Below are 21099 nucleotides of genomic sequence, written 5' to 3' on the forward strand. Positions count from 1 at the left end.
GATCTGCAATTCACACGTTCACCATCACCTCCTGCACACCCTCTCCTCCCCCCTCCTGTCATCCAACCCGAGCTTAAGGTTTGTGTGGAGGATGTGAGCAGAGTCTTCAAAAAACAGAAGACTAGGAAAGCTTCAGGCCCAGACGGCATCTCATCTGCCTGTTTGAAAGCCTGCGCTGACCAACTGGCCCCAGTCTTCACGCAGATCTTCAACAGATCATTGGAGCAGTGTGAAGTTCCCTGTTGCTTCAAACGCTCCACTATCATTCCCGCCCCCCAAAAAAACCCAAAATCACTGGACTTAATGACTACAGACCTGTCCCTCTCTCGTCTGTGGTCATGAAGTCGTTTGAAAGACTGGTTCTGGCCCACCTGAAGGACATCACTGGACCCTTGCTGGATCCTCTTCAATTTGCCTACAGAGTTAACAGGTCTGGGGATGATGCGGTCAACATGGGACTGTATTATATCCTGCAACATCTCGACAGACCTGGGACTTATGCAAGGATCTTATTTGTGGACTTCAGTTCGGCCTTCAATACCATCATGCCTGGTCTTCTCTCAGCTAAACTGTCCCAGCTCTCCATGCCATCCTCAATCTGTCAGTGGATCTCCAGCTTCCTGACAGACCGACAACAGCTTGTGAGACTGGGGAAACTCACATCCAGGACTCTCACTACCAGCACTGGCGCCCCCCAGGGGTGTGTTCTCTCCCCACTGCTCTTCTCCCTGTAGACCAATGACTGCACTTCTAAAGACCCCTCTGTGAAGCTCCTGAAATTTGCAGATGACACCACTGTCATCGGCCTCACCCAAAACGGTGATGAATCTGCTTACAAACTGGAGGTTGAACAGCTGGCTGTCTGGTGCAGTTATAACAACCTTGAGCTCAACACGCACAAAACGGTGGAGATGATAGTGGACTTCAGGAGGAACAGCCCAGCTCTCCTCCCACTCACCATCATGAACAGCACTGTGGAGGCAGTGGAGTCATTCAGGTTCCTGGGCACTACCATCTCTCAGGACCTAAAGTGGGACAATCACATTGACTCCATTGTGAAAAAGGCCCAGCAGAGACGGTCCGTCCTTTGTCAGCTGAGGAAGTTCAACCTTCCACAGGAGCTGCTGATTCAGTTCTACTTGGCTGTCATTGAGTCTGTTTTATGCACTTCCATCACTGTCTGGTTTGGTTCAGCTACCAAATCTGACATCAGAAGACTTCAACGCACAATCCGGACTGCAGAAAGGATTATTGGTGCCTCCCTGCCAAACCTCCAGGACCTGTACTCTTCCCGAGTGAGGAAGAGAGCAAGGAAAATCATCACAGACTCCGCTAACCCTGGACACCGCCTGTTTGAACTGTTACCATCAGGACGGCGACTCCGATCACTGGCCACTAGAACATATAGGCACAGGAACAGTTTCTTCCCACAGGCCATTTCCCTCTTGAACAGTTAAAATACACCCTTTTTTTTTTTACACGATTCTTACCCACAAACTTTAAAAAAAAAAACACTATCATTAACAGTCTAAAGAGTTTATAACTACACAATATATTTTTATTTTGGCTGTCAGTGTCCTGATCCATCATCGCACATCACACTCATCTACTCTACTCTCCTTGAAGTTCACTTCCCGCTACTTTTTCCCTCTTCCTCCCGCCCGCCGCTGCAACGGCCTTTTTCTCGTTCGATAGTAGCCTAAAGCCTTGTTTATACCTATGGTTTATACTCGACGCGTCCGCAAGAGCGCGAGGGTGCACGCAGCAAAAATGACGTCAGCGCGGAGTGGGCAGTCGTGCGCGTTGGTTGTGCAAGATCCCATTTCGCCTGGCGGTGTGCAGCACATTTTTTGTAACAGCGCGCGCGACTCCGCATCCGAAGATCAACGAGTTCAAGGCGAAACTAGCCGCTTGACTTCTCATCACAGCGGCACCCAGTTTGCACATACAAATTACGTGCATATATTTACAAATAAGCCAGTGTTTCCCAACCTTTTTTCAGTCATGGCACCCTTTGAAAATGTTCTCAATTTTGTGGCACCGCCTCGCATACGCTACGCTAGGGGTATAACGGTACAGATTGCTCACGGTTTGGTTTGTATCACGGTTTTAGGTTCACGGTTTCGGTACGGTTCAGTATTTGCTATGTTCAGGGAAAAAAGGACTACTGTCAAATAAAAATAAAGAAAATAATAAGAACAAATCATTTAAATACAAGCAGCAGCACAAATAAATACTACTGCGCAAAGATACTAATAAAATAAACTATGCTTTTCAGGTACGTCTAACATTAGTTTTCAGGTACAGAAATTGATCAAATGTAAAAGAACATTGCATGTTTGACTGTATAAATTAAAGATTAATCCTGTTAAACTTACAAAAGCTATTCAATCAAGAGCAGTGAGTGATGTCCTTGTCTTTTGTTGTTTGCAGTAAAGGCCCCTTTAAGACCTAATGCTCGGATATGCGTCGTCTTTCTCGACTGAATAAAGTTTACTTAAGGCATATACAGACTATGTCTACTAGAATACTCAAGATGGACATGTTGACAAACTTTTTGCGTGAGTTTGTCCGTTCAAGAGCAAACTTGAAAGAGAACTCAATATTTGCGCGCTGTGAGACGTGTGCGTGCTTTCGGATGAATGAACGGAGACAAATTCTCTCACAGTGCGCGCGACTTCTCATTTGCGTCTTCTGGCACTACACCCGGGTGATGACGCCGAAAATGACTGGTCATATTCAAACATACGGCATGCAATGAACAAAGTTTACAAAGAGAGAATTATTTGAGAATTTTGAACAAAAAATATATATATATTTTAAGGACTTTTACACTCTCATCAGACGGCACCCCGGTTGGGAAACACTGGCCTAAGCAACTGTCTGTGTACTGCCACCTGCTTGACTGGAGGTCTAGCAACCCAAGTGCAAGCCACTTCACAGACACAGATAGTTGCGTGTTCGGAGTTAACACAATCAGAGTGTAAAAATACGGGATATTTTACGGGAAAATACTAAAATGGGAACAGTGGGAAAAGAGCTAAAATACGTGAGAAACTCGGAAAAAAACGGAAGGGTTGACAGCCATGCTCTGTAGTCCACTTAAGCTCCACAAATTGCAAATCATTCTCGTCGGCTATTGGCTGAAGCACTGTTTATGTTTCATGATCCAGACTGCCCAAGGTTGTTTTGATTGCAGTTTGTGGAGCTTACGTGTACTACAGAGACCGCGTTTTTTACAGTGTGTTCAGGGGACAGGCAGCTAGCAGATATTTGCTGTGTGACCAAAAAAAATGTTGGCCTAAAAAACACGTGACATCACAGAGCACCTTTAAAAAGTGAGTGAGAGTCTTATGTTTATTTGACGGTGATTTCACATTTCTTGTTTCTATGAAGGCTAAATACAAATAAAAGGTGAACATTAATTTATTTGTACCGTTTTTTATTTCTAAAATACTATATACTTTTATAGGAGGTGGTTTCATAGACATGGCAAAATCATTTTTCAGAAGTTTGTAGGTACAGACATCCGTTGTGGGCGTTCTTGGCAGCTTTTCTGAGGCTTTTATATAGTTCATATCGATATTGGAAATGTATTGTATCAACCGAAATTAAGAAATATATTGTGATATAGATTTTGACCATATCGTCCAGCCCTAGGGCAAGTGTTATACGTCATTATAATCTGTTAAGTATCTACTTTTATTTGTGTACACTCACAATAAAAACAACATGTTGTGTTTTTTGCTAAATAAAGAAAACAAACATGATGCGCGATCTGCAGCCTCTCTCTCAATGACGTTCATTCAGATAGTCTTCCGAAAATGAACTAACTTAGTGAATACTTGTCACACAAACAGTCAAATTTCGTGCCTCCGTCTATCGACAAAACTCGAGACAGGCAGTCACTTGCTCAGATTAGGCATGTCGTGATAACTAAATAATCATCAGAAATATATATTGTCACATGATCCTTCAGCCATCATTATTAGTATATTATGATTTGCTAGTACAAAGTCATCTAAAGCCATTCCATAGCTGAATGTCTTTCCACCGCTGTAGCTATCAATCATTCTCTGTTCAGCATTCAAACAGCAGTCAGCAGCACGGTAAAGCTCACTCCAATATGACATGCCCGTTATAATACTTGATATGTAGATACAATCATTTATGCTCGTGGTGTTTATCTAGCGGTTTCTGAACGATGTTGTCCTCGCTACCGGGTGCAACACAAGGACTATTATTATTAATTAGCATCACACGCACAATAACCTGAATTTAAAACTGTGAAGAAACAAATAATTAGTGAACTATTGGACCGATATACATAGTAGACTAGGATTTGTGCTCTCAACGCTCATCTTCTCTTTATGCCGTGAATTTTTAAATGTGCACTCGCGCTGCACTGCGCACTCTGATTCCATGTTGCTTTAAGCACATCATTCTGCACCTGGGATGCGCAGAAGCGCTTTGTTGCCGCTCTGTTTTGAAGCGTTTCATATATTTTCATAGTTTTGTGCACTTAAAGATTATTTAAAAAAATATCTTGTTCTCACGTATCTATCATATATTTGATGTCCCTTTACAGAGCTGCACATTACGTTTACAATAAACTATAAATCTTGTAATTTTATATTATTTGTGTAGGCCCATATAATTATTTACATTCAAATATAAATATAAATTAAAAATGAAAAATTGTTTTTCATAAATATATTTAATAAGAACACAAAGTAATTTGTACCTTTTCATTAACATGTTTAGATTTTATAAAATTAGTCCAAAGATTTTTTCTCAAGAATTACTTTTTGTAATTGCAATTTTTTTAACTATCCACTCACCTAATTTAATATATATTTTTTGTAATAGCTTATGATTATATATTTTTATTAATTTATTGTTTTCTCTATAATGAGTGTGTACTTAGTGGATTCTGGATTGTGTTTAACAAATAAAAGAGACCATTAGTCACTTTACTCAGACACTTAGATATTCTATAGTGATGTAGAAATATATGAATGATACATATATAACCCTTTTATTTTGTAACTAACCCAGTTTGTTGTGCTTGTATCAGTTATTTAATGGTCGAAGCACACAAAATGTATGGCAAAGCCCTAAAACTGACAATTAATTGGCAAAATCGCGAGCCGCGGGCCAAGCAGGATTTTACCACCGCTGCCTCATTTTGAGCCAGGAAAAACCCTGCTGTGTTTATGTAATCTGTTTGAAAAGAGAGAGATGTCAGTCGTTCGCGAGCCTCTTCATCAGTGTTAATGCGGCCACGTCCACAGAGCGCGCGTTCTTTTGAGATTCAAATACTGACGTGATCCATGGTAGTATCCCCGCCCGCATCAACTCAAATAAACACATCAAGTTTAGAGAGATTCATGTACTTTACATCGTTTTGGAGATGTGGTGAGGAATAATCCTTGAATAATTTACCTCAGAAGAAAAGCTGTTTATTTCTCAGAGCAACGGATTCAGCCGCTGATTGTGAGCTAAGTCCCAATCGACCTGAATTCTAGCCTGGCTCCGCCCTCCTACGTACTTCCTCTCAATTTTCATTTTCGTTCAGTACTCTGTCTGGGATTGCGGTATATTCAGTTTTTTTTCTGGTCAAATTTTAACCGGTCCAGTCAGCGAACAGAGGGATTGGCTGAGAACGATGATGTTGATGTCGTGCGCTAGTTTGAGATGACTTACATCTAGGGATGAAACGATTACCGGTTTCACGATAAACCACAATAAAATTTAGTGACAGTTAGTAATATCGTATACAATTTTATAAACATTAAAACCACGTGTGATTATCACGATTGTGAAAACTCGCGGTAAATCTTGTCCAGTCAGCGTCAGTCTGGCGCAGCGCACCACTGTTTTTTGAATGAGAATAAATGGCAGAAGGCAGTGACAGCACTCGGGGGATTGTTCAGACTTCTAAAAGGACCAAATCTGAGGTGTGGTCATATTTTGGCTATTACAAAAGTCCTGAGGGAAACTTAATCTAAGATGGTCACCTTGTCTGCAGAACATGCCAGAAGAAAGTCACTGTAATGGGGAAAACATTTCAAAACTACGAACGCAAGGCAAGTGGACTTTGACCTCAATACCAAAACTACGTCTGGCAAATTATAACGTGAAGTGAACGAACAAATTCAGACAAGACTAGGGTGACATTTAAGGGATAATAATCAGGGCTTGACATTAACAACCGCCATTTGCGGGTGTAACGTTATTTCGGCTGCACACTAGTCACTCTGGCTGTTGAACTTATTATAGTCTTCTTAACAGCCATCTGTTAATTGCGTTGCGCATTATAACCACTCTCACGTGTTTCTATTGAGTTTATGAATACTATGTCTCATAATCAGAGTCGTTCAGATTAGCCGGAGTTATGTTCAGAGCGCGCTCACTCGCTGAAATCTACACTCAAAGCAGAGATAAACGTGCGATGTACGCAGGAGATTCACTCATCATACAGTGGTTGACTGTTTTTGCTCCATTTCAGCAGCGAAAATGGTTTAAAAAAACAGCAGAACCACAGCGCATCTGATATGACTGGGATAACGCTGGGGAATTTAGGGACCGTCTCTAAAGTTACATACAACATTGGTAACGTTATACACGTTTCAAACTTCAATAGCATTTGAAGAGAATGACAGTCATAAAACTGACTGTAAAGTGATCATTTAGGTGTCAGGTATAATGCACACATTTTGATAAAATAAACTGTCAAATCATATGGAAATATGGATATGCATTATTTCACTTGGATACTGTTTGGGCTCTAACACAAAATATGCTAGATTTAAATGCATCATTGCTGAACACTGATGAGAATATTGCTTGAGAATATATTTACAGAGATAATATTAGAGATTATATTTACGACAAATTATTATTTATGTTATGCGTTGCTATTGACGACGGCCATTAAGGAAGGAAATCCCACAGAATCTAGCTTAAAAAAGTGCTTAGAGCTGCTTTAGTTATTTGTTGTTTGTTTAATTTCAAATATAAAACTTGTTGAAATGTTTTAAGTGTATGCATCTCTTCTTTTTGAACAAAACCGTGATAATATTGATAACCGTGATAATTTGGGTCACTATAATCGTGATGTTAAATTTCCATACTGTTTCATCCCTACTTACATCATGACCAAACGTTTTGCAATTGGTTATGGCAGATCCAGAGTGGCTCTGGGCAGATCCAATAGTTTTAAACTGCAACAGAGTACCAGCCTTCAAGGAAGTTAACGCTTGTCAATGGAGAGTGGCCAGACTCGCTGTACAAATGAAATTTACGAGAGTCTGGCAGGACCAGGCTCCCTGAATTCACCCTATACTCTTTGAAATCATAATTGCATTGCATTATGTTGTTTTAAATCCCAAATATTTCACTTCATTCATAACATTCATCATTACACATGTATCAGTACATACATGTTGCTCACATATTATGGTAGCCCAGTTTGTGCAGAAGTGTAATGACACTTTTGCCATTAATGTGTTTATAAAAAAAATAGCACAACTGTCAGAGGATGTCAAAACTTCTAAAGGGCCCCAAAACAGCTCAGACTTCAGAGGGTTAACGCCACATATTACTCATGTACGTTTTCATGTATGTTTTGTGTGTATGCGTTCCTGTTTAGCAGTGATGTATAAAGTACTCAAAAGCCACACTTGAGTAAAAGTAGAGATATCTTTCCAGAAAATTACTTTGGTAAAAGTTAAAGTCAGTGTTTAGAATATTACTTGAGTAAAAGTTTTAAAGTATGTGATATTTATTGTACTTAAGAAAAGTATTTTTCTTCATATTAAACGTACTTAAGTATTGCAAGTAAAAGTACAAGTAAATGCAAAATACAAAAGGATCAAAAAAATATTTAAATTGTTCAGCAATTTTAACTCCGTTTCTTCTATTTTGTTTTCTTTAAAAAAAAAATAAAAAAAAAGGCAAATGGTTCATTGTAAGTGTTAAATATAAAAAAAATGTATATATGAATTCTACCTTGATCATTCATATGAATTCATAGTAGGGGTGTAACGGTACACAAAACTGACGGTTCGGTACGTACCTCGGTTTTGAAGTCACGGTTCGGTACAGCAGTTTTACAAAATTGCTTTTTATTAATTTTTAATGAAAAAAAAAATTGTGTCTGTCCTTAAATGAATTCAGTTATAACTAAAAGTTTCTTAAAGATGCTGTAAACTATATAGGGAGCCCTTACTTACTTTAATAATTGCTATTAAAGATTAACAACAGAGCCCAAACTATTAGCCTAAATTAATTTGCTATTTATTTTTAGATACAATAATCAACACTCATAAGCTTCACATAAGGCAGTTTTTGCATTAACATCTAATTATTATTATTTTTTCTCCAATTCGTTGTTGAAATATAATCATTTAGTGGCTGTAATTTCCATGACAGGTTTATTTAAACATACATTAAATAAAAAAGACATCACTAACAGGCTAAGTAGTATAATGAATATGAATGAATATATATAGGCTTATACTGTATAACGACTATATAGTAGGGCTGCAGCTATCGATTCTTTTTGTAATCGATTAATCGAGCACTTAATCGGTCGATTAATCAGATATAAAATCAGTGTTTTTAAACAACCAAAACAAAATGCATAACGAAAATTAAGAGGAAAAGCAATTTAATTTATTAATATGCACAACAGGTTTCATGCTGTAATCTAGCCCTGACATCAAAGTAAATATCTTTTATGTAGATTTCTACACCTGCAGCATTTACCATTAGGCTACTAACAAATAATATATAATTTCTGGGGTGAGCCTATTTGCTATGGTAACCTAGCAACCTGTGTGTGTGTGTGTGTGTGTGTGTGTGTGTGTGTGTGTGTGTGTGTGTGTGTGTGAGGCTTCATTGCAATTTGGTACTGCATACATACATTCATTTTCAATAGAACGCTGCATTTGGCTTGCATCACTTGCATAGCGGTGTATTTTAGGTGAAGCATCCGTTCGAAAAATCGCGTCACAACATCACGTCCCGGTGTATACAGTGCATGTTGAAATTATTGTTGCGTGGCTACATAAAAGTTTAAGCATATGTGATGCATTGCCACGATTGGTCTGACTGGCGCGAGAGAGAGGAGGGTGCATGCGTGTGTGTGTGTTACTGATATTCTACTATTAAAGTTGGAATTTTTCCAACAAATGCAAAAAGTGCATTTCTTTGTGATTTTAAAATACTTGAAGGAAACGGTTCACTTTCAGCAGTTATTGATGTCTGTGGGGCAGATTTATGTTTGTTGTACATCAGATACAGATACATTAACACAGTAGTAGACCTACATTACATTTATTTGGATGCATTAATGAGAGAGTGATTGTGTGTGAATTACTCATTCCGTCTCTATTCATTATGAAGCTGTGGTTTGTAATTACTTCAAAAGGTATTCAAATGTATGCCTATAACGGTTGAGTTGAGTTTCTAAGCTACTTTAGTGACTTTACTTTAGTCACAGGACGGCGTTGACACTGCGTTTCTGCGCTGCTCTCCGCGCGCGATCTTCACGCGAAAAGAGGTCTGCCTTCAGGGCGCGCGCTCGTTGTCAAAAACGCGACACAGCTCAACTCTCCGTGTCACAGAAAAAAGCTGAGCACGGAACGGATAAGTTTTCCGTATTGTTGTTTTTGAATAGTGCACAATTGCTTCAATGTTCAAACTGGCAAGGCTTTAAAAGCATTTACTTGACAAACTTTATGAGGACAAAAGTGCAAGCGATCTGGCTTCGGGGCTTGCGCACACCGTGTGTGTGTGTGTGTGTGTGTGTGTGTGTGTCAAGTCAAGTCAACTTTATTTATATAGCGCTTTTAACAATGTAGATTGTATCAAAGCAGCTTTACAGTGTTAAACAGGAAAATAATGCAGCATAATTTTATTCAGCTGTATAGCCATTCTGGAAAAAACGCTGATGTCATCAGTTCATTTCAATTATCATACAGTGACAGTGTGGGCTTTAGATCAATAATTCGATCAGTAATTTAGTTTAAATGGTTAATTTAGTTTATTAATTAGATTTATTTCGATGTTTAGTTGAAAATGTGTGGCAGCTATAAGAACGGTAATCAACTTACATAAACTGTGTAAAACATGCAGTTACTATAGTGATTCTGGGCATCTAGAATCTAAACTAAATTCAAAATGTATCACGCGCTATAGTGTGCTTCCTGAACATTGAACAGCGGTCCGTGTGAATCAGATTCCTGCACGTATAGTGCGCGTCATAGGAATTTAACGAGGCTTCGAGGCAGGATTTTTGCCGCGAGTAATTTTTGTAATCGAGTTAATCGAGTAACTCGATGAATCATTTCAGCCCTACTATATAGGCTAATATAGTGCATGTATTCAGTGAAAGAGTTAATCTATCAAGTGAACTCACAGCTGTGGACACTGAATGACTTCTGAGGTAAACGTGATTCTACATGACATTGTTTACAAGCTGTTTTATTGTCTTTCCGCGGTTGAAACACAGATGGTGCGATTACAGAACATATGATACGTTTCAGTAAGTTGTAATGTATCCTCAACATACCTTAAGATATTCATTTCTTTAGGAAAAGATGATCGCGCTCACTTGCGCGCCGCGCGCTGCCGCTTGAAGCTGAACTGATATGCGTCTATCAGTCACGTCACATTATTGAGCGTTAAAACGGCATTTATCGTTTGAATTTCGTGATAAAATGGACTGAATACTCAATATGTTCATGTGGGAACTCGGAATGAAGTGTGTTCCGCGCTTTAAACAAGCCGAATGTGAAATGTTAAAGATTGCATTCATAACCGTTCGGTACACGCGCGCACCGTACCGAAACGGTTCAATACGAATACGTGTACCGTTACACCCCTAATTCATAGTACAGTAAGTAATGCAAGAGACGACTTTAAAATGTTAAAATGTTTTAATCAACCTTAGTTAATGTTAAAAATGGACTCTTATTGCAAAATATTACCATTTCATATAAATCCAAACAGTCATATCTTCACACACAAGTCATAGTATTGAAATTAGACACAGTAACGTTATATGTATATTATATGTATATTTCACACTTTATTTGCTTCTACTTTAGAACACTTGATTATTATGTAATCAAAATATGTAACCGTAATTATAAAAAAACTGAAATCGAATGAGTTTGATTTGTTTATATGTTTCTGTGAGGATACGGTTTGATTTCTCATGTCACTAGCTTCAAATACGCCACTTCGCATAACGACTGCAAAAAAGCATCCAGCTGGATATAAAATAATGCAAATAGGCTAGATGGTAACAAACGTGACATTTAACATTTGAATCAGACTTGCGTGTTTTGTCACGTTGTTTTAACCGCTTGAGGTAACGTTACTAATGTTAACATCCTCTCAGCCTCGATGGCATTACAGCAACTAGTCAACAGATTAATTACTTTATAGTGACAGGAAAACATGTACTGTAGCGTATAACATACCGTTTTGTTGTCTAGGTTTTAAATATGTTTAAGTGTCCCGCTCTGTGCAGCAGCGCAATCTCACGTGTAAGTCGCTATAGCAATGGACGCACAACGGAACATTAAATCAGCCGCGGTTGCGCGAGCACTAGTTTGCATGTTTGCTTGCAGTCTATCGAATTTATTTTGTAGTAAATAATGAAAATGCTTTGGAGAAATGTATCGAAGTAAAAGTACACATTTTATGTAGGAAATGTAGTGGAGTAAAAGTAAAATTTGACAGAAATATAAAAACTCAAGTAAAGTACAGACTCTCCCAAAAAATACTTAAGTACTGTAACAAAGTATTATTACTTTGTTACGTTACACCTCTGCTGTTTAGTTTAGTTGTGTTCGTGATTTAGTTAATAAAAATCCCTGCCTGCAAACAAATTGTCACTTAAAAAGATCAATCTTATTACATGCTCCAAGCGCTGTAAATGCAAAGGAAGAATTATTTTTCTGTGGCCATGAAAAATACCCTTTTCGTAGAATTAATTAACCAATACTGAGTGTTCACAGGATGAACTGATTGATTGTTAATGTTAATGTAGCTACACCAATCTAATCTCATTAACTGACAAAAATATTCATAATTAACCAATGAATAATCATAATGAGTAATGAATAATTATTCATATTTCCCCTTTGAGCAAATTTGCTACAAGCTGGTGAGTTGAATCAGGTGAGTTAGATGAGGGAGAAAAAATGTTTGGGAACCACTGGTTTAGTGCATGACGCAATTTTTTTTCCAAGATTTTAAAAGTTATGTAGTTTATTCCAGCCTTAAAGCACCAACAGCCCTAAATACATTCAGTGTGAGAATGAATGAATCCAGCACATACACGAAGATCATCAGAACAAGCCTTCAGTAGGAAACTAAATCAAAGAGAAAAAATCATCTGAAACACTATAGAAATAAGTGATTAATAAAGTTTTTGAATAATTAAAGGTTTACCAAACATGAAAAACACACACACACACACACACACACACACACACACACACACACACACACACACACACACACACACACACATAGAGGCTTACCTGTAGGTTTTGATGTGGTCAGCGACTCCGCACAACTGTAAACTGTGTGTCAGGGCCTGATGATAGGTCAGAGCTTGAGTGGACGAACCCCAGTTCACATCTGTAAGACCGCAACAGTTTCACAAAACCAGAACCCCATTATTAGAACTACAACCCACGGAAGCTTTAGTTACAATATTCCTGTGCTAAAGAACTTATTACTGGTGCTCGAGTATGTTCACCTGGTTTCTTGTAGCTGACATAGATGTAGAGGGATAAGACAATGACATTGGTCAAGAGGGCCGCCCACCAGTTGATGATGAACATGACGACACAACATAGGCTTGCCCCAGCAAGAGACACCCACATGTTGTAGTACTTGAAACTTGGCCTCCATCCTGCCCAACAAACATGAAACAAATACTTAGAGATCTCCAGTCAAAGGCCAGGGGGCCTTCAGTACTATGGGTTAGGTTTGGCAACATGGTAAAAGGTCAAAATACCCTTATTACAACCGTCAACTGGAGCCAAAATATTGTAACGAATAGTTGGGATAAAACCAACAATAGTTCTTTGTGGTACAAATGTGCTAACTGTGCCATTCTGCTACGTTACGTAACAGTATGGGACACAAACAATAGCACACGGTGTGTGATAGGACAACTGAGAGCTGCTAGTGAAAGTGGGGAAGGGACAGTGCGTCTCTCTGAACAGCGTCCAGAATCTGCTCACGAGGACATGGGATCTGTTCAAGACATTTCATATGAGGTTGTTAATGTTCAAAGCTTCTCAATGTTCTAGCAGTCTTTACAACACAAATCAGTCACATCAAGACATGATAACAGCTTATATAGTTGAAATGTCAGCTTTATAAAAAGCATGAAAACAGAATTGATTAAATGAGGTTAGCAACAGTTAGGATACATACGAGCAGTTACCAGAACTAGGAAGGTTTCTTGAACACAGGACACATACTAGAGTAATGGGATTTAGTGGAGTCACGATTACCTTGTAATGCTACAGAAACTACATGACATAAAGGGTACAGAAGCGTTTTAAATGGTGTCTGAGATATCTGAAGAATTAATGAGTCATGAAGAAAATCTGCACGTACCCTTTATGTTCATGCAACTGTGTGCAGAGACTATATAAAGTGTCAGAAGTGAAGATATCTACCTGCTGGTCTTCTAGAGCTTTGGTATTGAGGGAAAAACAAACCTCTTTACACAAAGAATAAAGAAATTTGCAAAATTATAACTTCAAAAACAAGAAATACAGTCAATTACAAGATGCCATTCAGAAATGAAGACTTCCATTTTCCTTCAGATATAAAAGGTTTGAGTAACACTCTCTACAGTACAACCAAAACATCTCCTTACATAGGAAAAGTTTTGTGAACTCCGTGAGAAGCCCATGTAGCACGATGGGAAGACCATATCACTGCATTCTCTCCATTTCTATACACATTTTGTATACAACATATTTGAATGTTAAGGCCATTATATACTTCTAGCGAATTCAAAGAACAAACTGGTCTGACATTTTCAACAAAATTTGAAGTAAGAAGTCTGAAAGAGCTTGCCAAAGCAGAACCCAGAAAAATTCCCTCTGGCTGGTAAACGCCTTCAAACTAACATTGGTCTGTAGAGATTATGTAATAGATCAAGGCCTTTAAGCACCAAGCACTTTTCAGACCCATTAACAAAATAACAGAACTGTCGTCTAGGGAACATGTTTCATTGTATTATGGCTTCACATTATAGTGTTTCATAGCATTGGTCGGTCTATCTGTTTGTTTACTTTATGTTAATTTTGGTTTAAATGTAAAAAAAATGTAAAACCTTTAAAAATAAAGTAAAAAAAATATATATAAAAAAAATAACCAAACTGTCCGTTTTAAGTCCCCTTCTTTGACCCATTCATTGAAAATGACAGATATTAAAATCTACTCTGCACATAACATACAAAATCTAAATTCCTCACACATGTTAGGCTGAATGCTGAGATGTACCATACTGACACAAATGATATTTGAGCACTTTGGTGTCTGTGGAGACATGACCCAGCTTGTCTACAGCATGAATTCATCACAACTAAACTCTTACCAGGGGAATTGGCCAGTGATGCGTGAAACACAGAGAAGTTGATGAGAGCGTATGATGCCAGGAAGAAATTGGAAATGATTGGGGCGATGACGTTCAACTCCGCTGGAGAAATGCAAAAAAAAAGTGCATGTCAGAGTGACGTGACCTCATCTTTGACGAATAAAACTATTTGATAATTTGTTGATTTCTGCCTACCAATGAGAATGAAGGCCAAGGCAATGCCAAAGGTGAGTAAATATCCTCGCAAGGGCTCGTGGTTCTTGCCATAGCCCTTCCCAAAAATAGCGATTCCAGGATAGATATTGTCTTTACATAAAGCCTGAGGGAAATGGAAGAATCCATCAAACCAGCAAGGCAAGTTTCAACATTACTGAGCTCATACAAGCACTGGAGTGGAACCACACTCAATTGTGCTTACACTAATGCACACTACACACTACTGTTAAGTCAAGATGGATTTCTAACATGAAGCAGCAAATGAGACACCTACCTGGAACACTTTTGGGGCACTGACGAGAGATGCCAGGGCAGAGGAGAGGGTTGCAGAGAAGATCCCCGCTGTGATGAGGGGACTGAAGCCCGACACCACACTCATGACCTTCAGCACAAAACATTCAGTCACCAATCCTTCAATCACAATCCTTTTAGTTTCTTTCTGTTCCAAATCTTAATGGGTTTACATTCTTACTGAAATGGAAGTGATTTTGAGCGCTCACACATATAGTAGACTCCACTTATAACCGATTCCAGCAGAGTTTAACAATAGAATGTAGATAATGACACTCTAACGAAAACAAATATAAAGTAAAGCCTGCTGCAAAACTCTCAAAGCTAATCATGTTACTTTCTCTTCCTTTCATAAGAGAATGGGCCTTTATCACACTTCCTATATATGACAAGTAAAGCAGTGTATACTTCTGGTACCATCACAACAAAATCAAAACTAATGGCTGAATCCTCTCGCCAGTGTTTCTGCAGTGTACCCGGCTGCTCTAATTCTAAACAACGACACCCTTGCCTCAGTTTTCACTAAATTATTGAGGAAAGCATGGGTGAAACTGATATGGCGGGATGAAGGTCCATCTTCTAAAATAATATGCTTGAGTATGTTCGTGTGTAGTAGTCTATGCATTTCGAAATTGAGGATGTTTACATCTCATATCTTCAACCTGCTGAAATGTTTCTATAAATATATTTCCCTTCCAAATGTGCATTCTGAATGATAAATACATCTATTTTCCAACTAATCTGCCGCAGTCCAGTCTTCTCATTATGTTTATTTATTTTGGTTTTATTTGTAGTAAAACGGTTTAATTTCAAGAGCAGTATTGCTTGTGGGTTGGTGCTCTTATTCCAATGTTGGAAGCATGCCTTAAAGAAATGTAATGAGGTTAAACACTTAATTAAACTTAAACTGTGACGCTTTGACAGAACGACTACTTTGAATATTAATTAACAATTTTGGCATGTGTGAATCACATACAGTGAAATTGTAAATGAAAAATGACAATGATGTGATAAATAATAATATAGATAAAGGTTAATTCTTATCTTGCTCAACAGGTCTCACCGATCACTGACACTGTGGAGAAATAATCACGTATGTCTACCAGCCACTGCTTTCTCAAATTGGCTTATGTTGGATTAAAACTTTAAGTTTGGTCGAGTTTGGAAAATTCTGTACACAGTAATCATCAGAATATCTTTTCTCCGGTCGCTGAAAATGCCTGGATTCCTGCGGATGCTTTTGAGAGGCAATTAGTCAAGCTTAGTCATGTTTCAATGAGCTCTTCCAGTAACCAATTCAGACAAGTCTATCTAACAGTCTTTGCATCAGAAATACATCTACGAGGCCTTAAAATGCTGCACAGGGAAATCATTAGGATTTGGAACAGAGTGATAATGTCTGCTGTTGATGATGTACCTGAAAATCATTGTGAAGGCCAAACTTGCAGTGAGACTTCTGTCCAACCACCGGTCTGCAGGAAGCGAAGTCATAGCCGAACTTACAGGCCGCATCAGTGCAGTTTACACTACCACTGACAGTAATGTTACTCTCAATGCCTGTAGCATCCCGCACGATGCAAGCACCTTTCAACAAATCAATCAATAAATCAGAAAAAAAAATGTATACAGTAGTACATCATATGATACGCGATTATAACCGTGTTTACCTGCAGAAACGGCCACACCAATGTACACGAGGCCCGTTATGAGAATAGCCAAAAGTGTTCCTTTTGGGATCGCCATTTGAGGGTCCTTAGAGAAATTACACATTTACAGAGATCCTTGGCAGTGACAAACTGTTTGTGTGACGAACAATAATATGTGGTGAGGAAATGAATGCAGGCACTCACTGCTAGATCTCCTGAGATGTTGGCACCAGCCAAAATGCCTGTGGCCGCTGGGAAGAAGATGGAAAAAACTGAGAAAAACGTTTCTCCTCGAAAGTCTGGGCCAAAGTTATCCGCCAAGATGCCAGCTAAAAAAAAATAAAAATAAGGATAATTATGTAGTTACATTATATAAAAAACTGAGATTTTTTTGTTGTCGTTCTCTCTCTATTTATAATTCACAAACCTCAAGTCACATAAAAACACTGAATCTTGAACACCTTTTTCTTAAATGATTTTCATTAAAGACCAAAGTTTTAATTTGGACATCAAGTGGCCTTCGAGTGGTAATTTATTTGAAGGTGCTGTATGTAGGAATGACAGTTAGTGGTTGAAATGGGTACTGCAGTCCAAATTAAAAATATTTAATTTGCCCCCTCCTCCTCAGATTCAACACTCACGAGGGCTGCCAGCTTAAGGACACGCAACAGGAACGAGCGCAGTTGACAATGGAAGGCGAGGAGAATAAAACGTGGATAAATCAACTCCCAGTGTGTGAATGTGATTCCGTTCATAGAGATTTTAAAATCCGAGGCTTTTTAGGTCGGGTACAATCTGCAATCGCTGACCCAGTTTGTTTGCTGGCTTCCATGGCAGCAATATGCTGTTCCAACTGGCAACCTGTGGAGTCGAAATACTATTGGGTAAATTGGCAATGTGCAATATCGCACAGACCAAAACAAAAACAGAAATTCCGACACGGAACGCACATTTCAAAGTAAAATAACTGGCTGTGGTATTGTTTTTCAGAGAAACGAGTATGTGAACTCAGCATGTTTCCTAAATATCTGCAAACATATGATGGCATTTTCATTAGAGATTCACCGATTGCAATTTTCTTGGCCGATTCTGATTTCCGTTTTTTTGTTAATGAGATTGGCCGATACCGATTTTTGCAGATTCCGATTTTATTTCTAAGAACTATAATTGACAGCATATACAAACAAAAATCCACTTTTTCTTTCAAAGCAAAATTTGTTTTATTCTAAAATAATAATTAAACATTACAACAGGATCTTCTCTCACTTAAACAACTCTCAAAAAATAAGTGTTCTGTGCCTGGAAAGAAGTAGAAATAACAAATAACTGAAAATCAGTTGCTTTATGAAACAAAACATTATAAATGGACCTTTTTCTCTTTTTTACTAAAGTACAAAAGATCCTATGAATGAACAAACCTGAAGTGTACAATACTCCTCCAAATAATAGTTCAGTAATTTGGGTAATAAATGTTGGCAGCTAGGGATGTCACGGTACCGAAATTCCAGTAGTCGGTACCAATACCATAACAATTTTAGTTTATTTTAAGATGATAATCATTGTAAGTAAATAATACATAAACATTTAAAGGCTGTATGCTGTTTAAAAGTAAACATTGTTTATAAAAAAAAAGATCAAGTGAAAAATAATCAACTATTTAAGCATGATTATTAGTAGTAGAGACGTATTATTATTACATAGAGCCGGCGCTAAATCTACAGTAGGCTACAACAGTAGCCGAATATATTCTGTCAATTATTTTTTTTTTAAACCAAACTTTTATTTTGACGGGTTGCCCTTGAGTGTCTGTGTTCATGATATGACAGTTCTCTCAAATGAAACGGTAAATTCTCATGAAGTGACGGTTTATGTGTTCGGCTGGTCATTCAGCGCCATGAAGTCCATAATTTCTTTGTAATTGCTTTGGTCTTTTCCCTGCTTATACCACGGAAAGATAGGAGAGGCTGCTGACCTGTGGCTGGCTCTGAGCTCTGGACAGCTTTAGCCGTTTTACCTTTACTAACGTTACCTTCTTCAAACTGGGCATGTTCCGCGGGGTGATGGAGTTAAGTGTCGAATTAGGTTTGTCGTGTTGTGCGCTTTCCTGGTGGTTCCCCCGCGGTTTATTTTAACCTTTACAAATGGCATAATTAGTGTCTTCTAGTGTTTGCATGCGGCTTCTAGTGTTACACAGCCGATCAGGCCGATCATGCAGAAAATCGGCCAATTCTGATCCCTGGCCGATCAATCGGTGCGTCTCTAATTTTCATGCATTAGTACAGTCAAAAACGTACATACAGCACCTTGAATTAAAATGTATTTATTTTCTCTGCAGTGAGTAATTCATTACACAAAACACTGCGCTCAGAACAAACCATGTTTAGAGTTTGATTTGACACACACACACCCTTACAGACATGAGAATTGTTAACTTCTCTCTTTTAGAATTTGATTTATTTTGCCATTTATAGCAGGTTATCATTGAAAATGTAGCATTGCTTTCTTCCTGCTGTCTGTGAGCCATCAGAACAGAGATTCGACAAATCAAGTGAGAACCACCGGTCTAGATGAATTTAAGAGCGCACTCCTACCGTCATAGCTGAAGAATCCAAATTTCTCCTTGGACTCAACAGGGATAAAGGCCCCAATAAAGTAGTTGAAAATGGCAGTGATCAAAATGACCAAGAGGAAAATCTGAGCCTATGAAACAAAATCATGTTAACAAATCATGAAATCAGAAGGTTAGCACTGGCTAATGTTCAAAGAAAACTGAATAAATGTCCTGCCTTGGCTTCCCACTCCATTCCAGCCACGGAAATGCCGAGAAGCAGGATGACCGTAATGGTTCCAATGATTCTGACATCATTAATTGGATCGAACATGAGCGCACCAGAATACTAAGGACACAAAACACGTATGATTATTTTATCCTCCATTCTATACATTATCATATTAAAGCAATAAATTACAAGAAAAGTATGAGAGAATATAATTGCGTCTCTTACTATGAGCAGCTCAACGACAGTTTCCGCAAAGCCCACAACGTACATGGCAACGGCCACAGCATTGGCAAAGGCAAAAATCAGACCAATGGAGCCACCAAACTCTGGACCTAAACTTCGAGATATTAAGTAATACGCTCCACCTGAAGAAAAGATATTAAAAACAGACAATTCAAGGTTGATTTATTGGTTACCTTTAGCATTATTAGGTGACTTCAAAATATTCTGAAAATCATACCATTATGATTTCATGAATAGGTTAGCACAAACACTTGCACAAGTCATTAAGTTCAGTGCTAGGATCCACATTTTTCCTTCCATACATCCATACATTATTTACTCAGACATAATTCTTTATTTTATTTTATAAAGCATGATTTTCGGCATCATTTTTCCTCCCCGTGTTTTTTTCTTTATGACAACTCGACATTTATTCAGACATTATTTAACATTCAGAATACTCTCAACATTTGGAGGATTCTGAATAAACATTTGAGTAATTCAGGCTAATTTTCATTTTCAATTAGAGCTATGCGTGTCAACGTAGCAGTGGTAGACCAATTTATTGTGTGCCTGAATGATAAGTCCCAGTGATGTAGTGTATACTGAGAAGAGAAAGAGGCCCAGCACTGAACTCTGAGGTACCCCTGTGGATAAGATCGTAATGGGTTCAGTTACCAATAACAGTAGTACTATCAACTATGCTTAAAACAATTTGCCATTTTAAAACCAAGTCTAAGGATTTTGCTCTTAACCCCCTCGAGTCGGCCATCGTGCCGGAGCAATCAACTCCCTTTTTTTTCTTATCAGTACTCAAATAACGATTTTTTATAATTCAGGCAAGTGTTATACATCATTATAATCTGTTAAGTTTTTATTTTTATTTGTGTACAGTCACAATAAAAACAAAATGTTGTGCTTTTTGCTAAATAAAGAAAAACCAACATGTGCGATCTGCAGCCTCTCAATAACGTTCATTCAGATAGTCTTCAGAAAATGAATTGTAACAGTGAATATTTATCACAAAAACATGAGACGTATGTCTAAAGAAACGTTGAAATGTCAGGTTTTAATGATATAAATCAAAACGCCCACGGAGTGCGCATTCTTTTGAGATTCGAATACTGACGTGATCCATGAGAACAGAATTAGCTAAAACACATCAACAGTCCTGCATGTGCTTTACATCGTTTTGAGACGTGTTGTGGAATAATCCTGGAATATACCTAATGAAAAGCTATTTAATTCTAAGAGCAACTGATTCAGCCGCTGATTGTGAGGTAAATTTATCCTGTTA

General features: G+C 38.2%; 1 protein-coding gene across 2 annotated transcripts in view; it reads right to left on the bottom strand.

Moving 5' to 3' along the window:
- slc12a2 (solute carrier family 12 member 2) overlaps positions 1 to 21099 on the bottom strand; it is a 148514-nt gene that overhangs the window by 52434 nt on the left and 74981 nt on the right. For both annotated transcript variants that reach the window (XM_079805350.1, XM_079805351.1), the window contains exons 5-15: positions 19806 to 19945; positions 19587 to 19697; positions 19392 to 19500; positions 17005 to 17129; positions 16822 to 16906; positions 16572 to 16738; positions 15138 to 15245; positions 14843 to 14966; positions 14648 to 14749; positions 12785 to 12940; positions 12564 to 12663 (exon numbers count right to left, since the gene is read on the bottom strand). In XM_079805350.1, the coding sequence (XP_079661476.1) occupies positions 12564 to 12663; positions 12785 to 12940; positions 14648 to 14749; positions 14843 to 14966; positions 15138 to 15245; positions 16572 to 16738; positions 16822 to 16906; positions 17005 to 17129; positions 19392 to 19500; positions 19587 to 19697; positions 19806 to 19945 (1327 nt within the window). The remainder of the gene's footprint in view (positions 1 to 12563; positions 12664 to 12784; positions 12941 to 14647; positions 14750 to 14842; positions 14967 to 15137; positions 15246 to 16571; positions 16739 to 16821; positions 16907 to 17004; positions 17130 to 19391; positions 19501 to 19586; positions 19698 to 19805; positions 19946 to 21099) is intronic.

Source organism: Gobio gobio, assembly GCF_949357685.1.
Source record: "Gobio gobio genome assembly, chromosome: 22".
Taxonomy (NCBI): Eukaryota; Metazoa; Chordata; class Actinopteri; order Cypriniformes; family Gobionidae; genus Gobio; species Gobio gobio.